Raw genomic sequence first — 10,847 nt, 5'->3', positions numbered from 1 at the left:
TAAGGATTTTTTTTCAACTCACACAAATTTGTATTCATTATGGACATAGAAAAGAAAAAGTAGAGTAAATAGTTTCCTTATGCTGAATATGAGGAATGGAGCGGTTTCATCTTAGATTCACAATATTCCTAAGCTAGTGGTTCCTAAACTGGGTGTCATGGCACCCTGGGGTACTACAGAGCACTTGCAGGGGTTCCTTTGGTTGGTTGTCCAGGACCAACTTAAATTATTTATGGTCAATACAATAGGTAAAACCAGTTCTGGTTGCTGTTATTCAATGGAGTGGACAAACAGATTTGCAACCATGTTCACCACCACAGGACTCACTCTAAGAATGACCAATAAGTTAAATTTACTTAATGCAATATTTTTTGCTGAATTTCTTAATAAGAAACTTTGGGCCTAGGAGGTCCATGGAAAAAATGCTGATACTCTAGGGAACTGTGACTCAAAAAAGTTTGGGAACCACTGGCCTAAACCACTATTTTGTCAATATAGCTACAGTACATAGCAAAATCTCAAAAATCTATAGTACTTGTTCAATTATAGTAATGAAAGTAAATGTCAACTTACACTGTTGAGTAAATTTGTCCACTATTTTTGTAGGAATACTACTGGAGACAACTGGTTCAATTACAGCTATCCCGATGATGACTATTGGCTGTCTCCACGAGATACTTCCACTGTAATAAATATTATCAGAGCAATGTCCATCATATGGTACAGCTTAACTATATTTTTGGGGACAATTGGGAATGGTTTGGTCATCTGGATTGCCGGCTTCAAGATGAAGACAGTCAGTGCCGTGTGGTTCCTAAACTTGGCTTTTGCTGACTTTTTCACATGTATTTCTCTCCCTTTACGTATATCTGAGTGGGCTTTGTATTGGGACATTCCTTATGATCACTTCCTATGTAAGGCTGGTATAACAATTCTCTTCATAAACATGTTGAGCAGTGTCTATTTCATGACCGTCATCAGCATTGATCGACTTGTCTCCATTTGTTGGCCAGTTTGGACCAAATTACACAGAACGCCCAGGTTAGCCACCATGATAGCTGTACTGGTTTGGTTGCTGTGTCTACTTATTAGTATCCCTCATCTGGTGTTTAACCATGGGCTTGATGATGTCACTGAGTGTTTTCCTAAATATCAGAATACTAAAGAAGCCAAACTGGCAAAAAAGAAAAAGGCAATGTTTATCACAAGAAATATTTGTATGTTTGCATTCCCATTTGCCATCATTGTAATATCATATGGTCTGATTTTATTAAAGATAAGAGTAATTAGGAAATCAAATCGGTCTCACAGACCTTTCCGAGTTATCACTGCAGTCATAGTATGCTTCTTCGTCTGCTGGTTTCCATATAACACATGGCCATTAATAAATATAAAATACCAGCGAATTGATATTATCCTTACAGAAATATTCATCTGCTTGGCTTACTTCAGCAGCTGCATCAACCCCTTACTCTATGTCTTCTTTTCCCATGATTTCAAGAAAAACTTTCTAAAGTCCTTACCAGCCGTGTTGGAAAAGGCTTTTAATGAACGGTCTGACCTTAATTATATAGACAATACTGGCACCACGTCTCAAAGTTTAAATTTGGATTCATCACCTTTATAAAAAAAAAAATTTTGATGGAGAACATGAAAAGGCTTGCTGGATGATATTCTTAAAAAATAAGACATTCCCAAATGTTCTATATTGCTTATTAGAGATATCTTACAAAGCGACATAGTAGCGAATTGTACGTCAGTTTCTCTGCTGTACAAAGATTCTTACCTGACAATACCTATATATCATACATTAGACCAGCGACAGCCAGAATGTGGCTCTGCTAAAGTTAAAAGTCAGGACACACAAGTGTGTGTTGTATATCCCTGCAGGGATATGTGTTTATTCCATATTTTCTCTGTGATCCTTAACATTGCACCTATAAGTTATGAAGTTAACAGCAAACCCATGTTAATTTATAAGCAATGGCATTATAATTTACTAATATCACACCTAGGGGTCTATTTACTAAGACTTGGATGGAGATAAAGTGTACAGATATAAAGTACCAGACAATCAGCTCCTAATTGTCACTGCAACATATAAATGATTGGACTATTATGGTGTTTGCAAAACCCCCGTACCATATTATAGTAACTAACCCAATATTTGAGAATGGGGCTGCAGCTTATTTACAAGTGTCGTAATTGATTGTTCTAATCTTACTCACTTCTTAAATCTAACATGCATTGTGTAGAGTGCATTGAATGTTATACATTGGGACACCAACTGACCAAAAGGATGTGAATGAAAATGAACACCTGGGATTGTTTATTTAAATACTTATGAGAACTGCACCTCATATTTTTCAATTATTGGAACAACACTACAGATAAATAATTCAGAAAGAGCCACACTACTGAATATTGTCATTCTGTTCCACCTTCTCCAACAATGAAGTGCAGAATTAATTTTTTTATATGAACATCATCATTTATTTTTGTTAGAAACACCAATTACTTTAGTGGGATCAGAAAACACTTGTCAGGATAGTATAATCAAAACAAAATATTACTTACACAACATCCCCTGATTGCTTGGAAATATTAAGCCTAAAAACATATTCACTCCTAATAAGAATGAATCTGCAACATCTGACAGTTGACATTGAAAGGATACCGTTTCCATTAATATATGGCTACAACTTACTGGGGGGGGGTAGGGATGCAAATGGTGCAGTTGCCCCCACACCATAATTTATGATGGCAGGGCAAAGACTGTGTTTTGTAGTCTCCCCATGAGCTTCTACACAAAAGCATATGGGGATAAATGAAATGAAAATGTGGATGAAGCAATAATAGCTTTAATTGAACTCACCAAATGTTGTTGTTTCTGTTTACCAAAATTGAAGTTAACTTCATGTTTGTTCTGCAAACATTATCTTCTTGCAAAACTTTTTTTTCTCTTAGAAGCCCCACTCATTTTGCTATCACAATTACCAGTAAGCTTAAGCAGACACATGAGTACAGGAAGCTGCACTTCCCATTGACTGAAGATTGTCTTAGTATACAGTGCATCCGGAAAGTATTCACACCACTTTACTTTTTATTATTATTATTATCCTTTATATATGTGGCGCCACAAGGGTTCCGCAGCACCCAATTAAAGAGTACATAAACAAATAATCAAACAGGAAAACAGCAACTTACAGTTGATGACAGTATAGGACAAGTACAGGGTAAAAATAAACATAGCTACATCAGCAGATGATACTGGAATAAGTATCAGGTGGCAGAAGACTGCTGGATTTGGTGCAGTTGAAGATTATTAAAGTAAGAAAGGATAACACATGAGGGAAGAGGGCCCTGCTCATGAGAGCTTACATTCTATAGGGGAGGGGTAGACAGACAGGGGTGACACAGATGGGGTACATAGAGAGCGTAGGACAGAGGGTTAGGATGAGATTTGGCTGGGTTTGGAGAAGAAGTGGGTCTTGAGAGCCCGTTTGAAGTTTTGTAGAGAGGTGGAGAGTCTGAGGGGGAGAGGTAGGGAATTCCAGAGAAGTGGTGCAGCACGTGAGAAATCTTGGAGGTAGGAGTGGGTGGAAGTAATCCGTAGGCAGGAGAGTCGGCATGCATTAGCAGAGCAAAGAGGATGGGTGGGAGTGTAAAGGGAGATAAGGTCAGAGATGTAGATGGGAGAGGAGTGGGTGAGGGCTTTGTAAGCGAGTGTGAGAAGCTTGAAATGGATTCTGAAAGGGAAGGAGAGCCAGTGAAGGTCTAGTAGGAGAGGAGAGGTGGACGTAGTGTGTTTGGTGAGTAAGATGAGCCAGGCAGCAGCATTGAGGATAGATTGGAGTGGAGAGAGGTATTTGTCAGGAATGCCAGTCAGAAGGAGATTACAGTAGTCCAGTATGGAGATGACCAGTGAGTGGATAAGAGTCTTAGTAACATCCTGGGTCAGAAGGGGTCTGATCCTGGAAATAATTTTCAGATGAAATATGGCAGGTTTGTGAGAGGTGCTGAATGTGTGGTTTGAAGGAGAGTGAAGAGTCAAGGATTACTCCAAGACAGCGCACTTGGGGGCTAGAGATAGTAGTGCCATCAATAGATAATGAGATTGTAGGAGGTGAGGTTATGCGGGAGGGAGGGAAGATGATCAGCTCGGTCTTAGACTTCTACGTTTTGTTATGTTTTACAGCCTTATTCCAAAATGGAATAAATAATTTTTTTTGCCCTCAAAATTGTACACACAATACCCCATAATGACAATGTGAATTTTTTTATTTTTGCTAATTTATTAAAAATTAAAAACTAAGAAATCACATGTACATAAGTATTCACAACCTTTGCTCAATACGTTGTTCATGCACCTTTTGGCAGCAATAACAGCCTCAAGTATTTTTGAATATGATGCCACAAACTTGGCACACCCATCTTTGGGCAGTTTTGCCCATTCCTCTTTGCAGCACCTCTCAAGCTCCATCAGGTTGGATGGGAAGTGTCAAGGCACAGCCATTCTCAGATCTCTCCAGAGATGTTCCATCGGATTGAAGTCTGGGCTCTGGCTGGGCCACTCAAGCCAATCCTTTGATATCTTGGCTGTGTGCTTAGGGTCGTTTTCCTGCTGAAAGATGAACCATCGCCTCAGTCTGAGATCAGGAGCGCTGTGGAGCAGGATGTCTCTGTACATTGCTGCATTCATCTTTCCCTCTATCCTGACTAGTATCCCAGTTCCTGCTGCTGAAAAACCTCCCCACAGCATGATGCTGCCACCACCATGCTTCACTGTAGGGATGGTATTGGCCTGGTGATGAGTGGTGCCTGGTTTCCTCCAAAGGCTATGAATACTTATGTACATGTGATTTCTTCATTTTTTATTTTTAATAAATTTACATAAATCTAAAAAAAAAAAACTTTTTCACATTGTCATTGTGGGGTGTTTTGTGTAGAATTTTGAGGGGAAAATGAATTTATTCCATTATGGAATAAGGCTGTAACATAAAATGTGGCAAAAGTGAAGTGCTGTGAATACTTTCTGAATTCACTGTAATTACCAAATGTTCTTTAATATTCTTTCTTCATTTGATCCCACAAGTGAAGATGAAGTATCATCACTCTTCTCATCCTGCTTCTCTACTACCTCTCCTCTTGATCATTTACCCTCACAAATAAGTAAAGCTCTGTCTCTGGTGCTCATTCCTACCTTAACTAACATTTGTAATCTATCTCTCTCTCTACTGGTATTTTTCCTTCACTCTTAAAGCATGCAGTGATTACTCCCATTTAATAAAAACAAAATTCTGACCCTAATGCTCTCTCAAACTACTGCCCTATCTCTCAGCTCCCCTGTCTCTCTAAGCTTCTTGAGAGACTTGCCTACACTCGACTCACACACTTTCTTAACTCACACACTTTATTGGACCCACTTCAGTCAGGCTTCCATTCCCAACACTCCACAGAGACAGCATTGACTAAAGTGGTTAATGATTTGGTCACTACGAAGTCTAAAGGCCATTACTTACTACTTATTCTTCTTGATCTATCTGCTGCAATTTACACTGTTGACCACTCTCTTCTCATACAAACACTACAACCCCTAGGTCTTAAAGACACAGGCCTTTGTTGGTTCCTATCCTACCTATCTAATCACTCCTTCAGTGTTCGCTTCTCTGAATCTACCTCCTCTTTGCTATCTCTTTTAGTTGGAGTACCGCAAGGCTCAGTCTTGGGTCCTCTGTTTTTCTCTATCTATACCTCATCTCTTGGTAAACTAATCAGTTCTTTTGAATTTCAGTATCATCTGTACGCAGATGATACTCAAATCTACCTATCCTACCATGACTTGTCCCTATCTGTACTGGGCCGTGTCACTGAATGCCTTTCTGACATTTCATCCTGGATGACATCTCACCACCTCAAACTTAATATTTCAAAGACAGAGTTAATTATATTTCCATGGGACAATAATAGGTACCAACCTGATATCTCTATCACTTTTGAAAACTCGACTATCTACCCTACCTCACAAGCTCGCTGCCCAGGTGTCATCCTCGACTCTGATCTGTCCTTTGCTCCCCACATTCAATCTGTCTCAAGACCATGTTACATGCATCTAAAAAACATATCCAAAATACGACCATACCTTACACAAGACACTGCTAAAACTCTAATCCACGCTCTCATTATCTCCCGCATTGATTATTGCAATAGTCTCCTATCTGGTCTTCCCAAAACAAGACTCTTACCACTACAATCCATTCTGAATGCAGTGGCGAGGCTAATCTTCCTCGATAGATGTTCATCGTCTGCAGATCCACTCTGTCAGTCCCTCCATTGGTTACCTGTATTCTACCATATTTAATATAAAATACTTAAACTCACACACAAGGCCATTAACCAAACTACACCAACGTACATCACTTCGCTTATCTCAAAATATCTCCCAACCCGACCTCTGCGCTCTTCACAAGACCTGTGTCTCTCATCCACAATCATTACTCGCTCCCACTCATGATTGCAGGACTTTCATCGGGCTGCACCCAGTCTGTGGAATGCCCTACCATGCACAATAAGACTCTCCTATAGTCTTCAAGCGTTCCCTGAAAGCTCACCTCTTTAGGCAAGCATATCAAATTACAGAACCGCCCACATAACTTTCATAAACCTTCCTATAAAATTGCATCCACTCTGTACAGTCCACACATATCCTCACATGTCTTCTCATTCTTCACTTTCCCTTCCTCTCAAACTCGGTTCAGCAATGCTGTATGACCTTTGCAATCAGGCGGACAACTATGCAAAAGATACATGGCTATTTCCCTATAGATTGTAAGCTTGCGAGCAGGGCCTTCCTACCTCTATGACTGTTTGTTATTACCCAGTTTGTTATATCAGTGTTATTTCCAATTGTAAAGTGCAATGGAATTTGCTGCGCTATATAAGAAACTGTTAATAAATAAATAAATAATATACAGTAGATTGCCTTGGTATACGGATTGATTAATCGATTGATTGATTTAAAAAGCTCTAAGTGTTCCATTCATAAACATTTAATAAATAACCAGTAAGGTAGTGACTATAGATTTAAAAATACTCCCAATCAAATGAGATAGATTGGCAATGAAATCTGAATAAAACCTGGATTTTTCACTATGATTTTTTTTTTTTTTTTTTTAAGATGAGCAACATAATTTGTACTGATTGGTAGTTAATATTAATAATAATATTTAGATAATAATGCATAACTACATTTTTATAGTAAAATAAACAATTAAACGGGTTGGCCAACACCAGAAACAGTGACAAAAATTAACATAGAATTGGGAGTCTTTGTATATCTGCAGTTACTGTTGTAAAATGAAATACCAAACGTGAAAAAAGGGGCTCCAGGACCTAAAATAGTCCTTGGCATTTTGCCCCCCGAATCCCATTCCCCCATGAAGCTTTTCATCCATATGCCCCTGTTGGTTAATATCTCATTTTGAACACAAATAGATAGAATAGGAACAGTATAACAATACGATAATATTTACTGTAGATTCATTTTTGGTTTATCCCACAGGCATCAAACCCATGGGTGGGGATTATTAGATCTACACTAAAAAGGTCTACAGTCAATAGGTCTACAACTAATGGTAGACGTGCAATAGGTCGACAGAGTCAAAAGATCGACAGGGTGAAAAGGTCGACATATAATAAGTAGACAGTGGGGAAAGGTCGACAGGGTGAAAAGGTCGACATGGAAATGGTCAAAACAAAAAAGGTAGACACAATTTAGTTTTTTTTGGGTGGGGGGGGTTTGTCACTTTTCTGCCACAAAGAAGCCCCATTAACGTAAAGCATCCACCCGCATTGGCCAAGGTGCCTAACTCCACTACTGCAGTGTTAGGCACATGTTACTATTCCCAATCGTAGTCCACATGGATGGTAAAGAATGAAAAAGTTTTCAAAAAATAAATAGAAAAACTTGTATCTACCATATGTGTGTCAACCATTGTCATGTCAGCATTTTGACCCTGTAGACCTGTTGAATTGTCTTCCTTTTGTAAGTTGACATTTTGGTCCTGTCGACCTAATGTTTGTCTACCATTAGTGGTAGAACTATGGACTGTAGACCTTTTTTTAGTGTAGATCTCTAGACTGGATACCAAACCCTACACTGGTATTAATAATGGAATGTGCTCATCAATCTATTTAAAGACAGTAATGCACACATTTTGTTATACAAATATATGTTAATTGATGTACACATGAAAACATGTAATTTACATGAACACAGGTCATAATAAATAATTGAATTACTGTAGGTAGCTTAAAAAAATCATTTACAGTTTAAGTGGTGTGCAAAAGTGTCTTTTTAAACAAAAATTCTAACTGCTCTCATACTTTTCTAGATCTATATTTTTTAAATATTTAGCAAATTGATGTGTTGTGTATATAAACAATATTTTAAATATGTATTAAAAAAAGGTGAAGATGTGGCCAATTCACCATGTGTTGATCAAATCAATAATACCTTTGTACAGTAAGTGTTTTATTTTTACATAGCTTAGAGACACAGCTGTTTATAACCACAAAGGTGTTTTGTAATTCCCAACTATGGTTCTGGTGGTTGACAGGCCCAAGCTACACAGCATTATTAATAGTTCCTTGCTGTAAAAAACTAATAATATATATTTTTTTTATTATATCTGCATTAAAGTGTTTCTTTTTCTTGATTTGATTGAATGGAGAAACACAATCCTATGATTTAATATTGTAATTGATGTAAGAAAGTGTAATGATCCCAGGTTCATTTTGATGGTGAGCTGCTCCACTGTAGCATGGCGGTTGGCTCTCATGCACCTTTGTAGCTGACGTTCACCTCTCACATCAATGGCACGTGGTGCTCCGCAGTTTCCAAGTTGGTTATTAATGGTGCCAATTGTCCACTCATGATACACCTTCACCACAGCAGCATGTAGACAGTTCACAAACTGCGCTGTCAGAAATACTGCCACCCTGGGCCCAAAAGGCATAAATCATCCTTTTTTGCAATTCAGATAAATTACCCCTTTAACCCATGACAGCAACCAGTAATATGTGTGCAGACGGACTATCGCACACATTATATACCTACCAAGCCAGTGCACTATTTGTGACAAACTTCATGAGATGCCAAATTTAGGAGGTGGTCATAATAATGGACTCGACCGTGCATAAACAAAGACACAGACAACCAGAGTTGGACATATTTTAGGTCAAATTTATTTTGACATCAGCCACTTAAATTCTTGCAATTTTCTGAGTATTAAATTAAGTTAATTAAAATGAGTATGGTGGAAATCATCTAGAATACATAAAGACAGAATACAACAAGAACATGCATGCAAATCATCCGGTGGTATTCAACTCTCCTGAGAAGCACGCCTGGATGGGTCATTTTCCAGCTGGCCTATAATAAGTAAAGAGTGCACCCATCTAAACACCTAACCAATCGCAAAAACTTAAATTCTCTCCACCACAGCACAAACAAATAAGCTAGTAGTGAAATTCATATAGGCACTACACGGTGCCTGGGGCACTGGGTCCTGTGGCTTTTTATTAACTATCTTTCATGTCCAAAATGATTTGTCTGACCTGAAAATTTAATTGCACAGCGGAGTAACAGCTTCACATTGATTGTACCCATTTTACATTTCAGTATATGATGAGAAAGAACCCAAATGCACACTGTGACAATGAGGGACACTGTTCTATTATAGCCAATGGCATAACTACTGCCCCCACAGTCCTCGCGGTGGCTTGGGGGCGAGGGGCTGCGGGGGCGCTGCCACTGATTTAGAGCAGATTGACATGCAGACGAGCGTCCGCATGTCAATCTGTTGTCACTAACCCTCCCTGCTGTATGGAGGGACATGGAGGGCACAGCGCGCGCCTCTCCCATGTCCCTCCTGCATCTCTGGCGGGTCTAATAAAGGAAGTGCCGTTCGTGAGCTCTGATTGGCTCACGAACCAGCACTTCCTTTAACAGACCCGCAGGAGGGACACAGTAGAGGCGCGCGCTGTGCCCTCCATGTCTCTCCAAAACAAAACAGCGGGGGGCGGGCATTGTGGGGGAATATCTGGCACTGGGGGGGTATATGTGTACCTGGCACATGGGGGGTTTATATTTGGCACTGTGGGGGAGTATCTGGCACTGGGGGCATATGTGGTATTGCGGGGGTATATTTGGCACTGTGGGGGAATATCTGGCACTGGGGGCATATGTGGCACTGGCGGGGGTATATGTGTACCTGGCACATGGGGGGGTTATATTTGGCACTGTGGGGCAATATCTGGCACTGGGGGCATATGTGGCACTGGGGGGGTATATTTGGCACTGTGGGGGAATATCTGGCCCTAGGGGCATATGTGGCACTGGGGGGGGGGGTATATGTGTACCTGGCACATGAGGGGCCTATATTTGGCACTGGGGGCATGTGAGTACCTGCACCGTGGGGGAATATCTGGCACTGGGAGCACAGACTTAGCAACAAGCACTACCCCCTAGCAACAAGCATGACACCCAGTGCTTGAAACCCCTGGCAATGATCATGACACCCAGTGCATGAAACACCTGGCAATGAGCATGACACCCTGAGCATGAAAATCCCTTGCACCGTGCATGGAACCAAGAGCATGAAACCCCTGGCAATGAGCAGGTAATTTAAAAGTAATTAGAAGCCTTACTGTTGGACTTAATGTGTAATGGGCATTACGGTGTGTGGCATAATGTATCACGGACATTGCAGTGTGTGTCAGAATGTGTCACAGGCATTACGGTGTGTGGCATACTATATCACAGGCATTGTATGTGGTATAATGTC

At 40.0% G+C, this 10,847-nt stretch overlaps 1 protein-coding gene across 1 annotated transcript; it reads left to right on the top strand.

Annotated features, from left to right (window-relative positions):
• Nucleotides 1-612: 612 nt before the first annotated feature.
• On the top strand, nucleotides 613-1,815 carry LOC134966993 (C3a anaphylatoxin chemotactic receptor-like). Its single transcript, XM_063943995.1, has one exon. It carries the CDS (start codon nucleotides 707-709, stop codon nucleotides 1,625-1,627), a length of 921 nt encoding a protein of 306 aa, XP_063800065.1. The 5' UTR covers nucleotides 613-706; the 3' UTR covers nucleotides 1,628-1,815.
• Nucleotides 1,816-10,847: the final 9,032 nt, after the last annotated feature.

Source organism: Pseudophryne corroboree, chromosome 10 (assembly GCF_028390025.1).
Source record: "Pseudophryne corroboree isolate aPseCor3 chromosome 10, aPseCor3.hap2, whole genome shotgun sequence".
Lineage (NCBI taxonomy): Eukaryota > Metazoa > Chordata > Amphibia > Anura > Myobatrachidae > Pseudophryne > Pseudophryne corroboree.
Note: the sequence above shows the minus strand (reverse complement) of the source record. Positions and strands in the feature narration are given on the sequence as shown.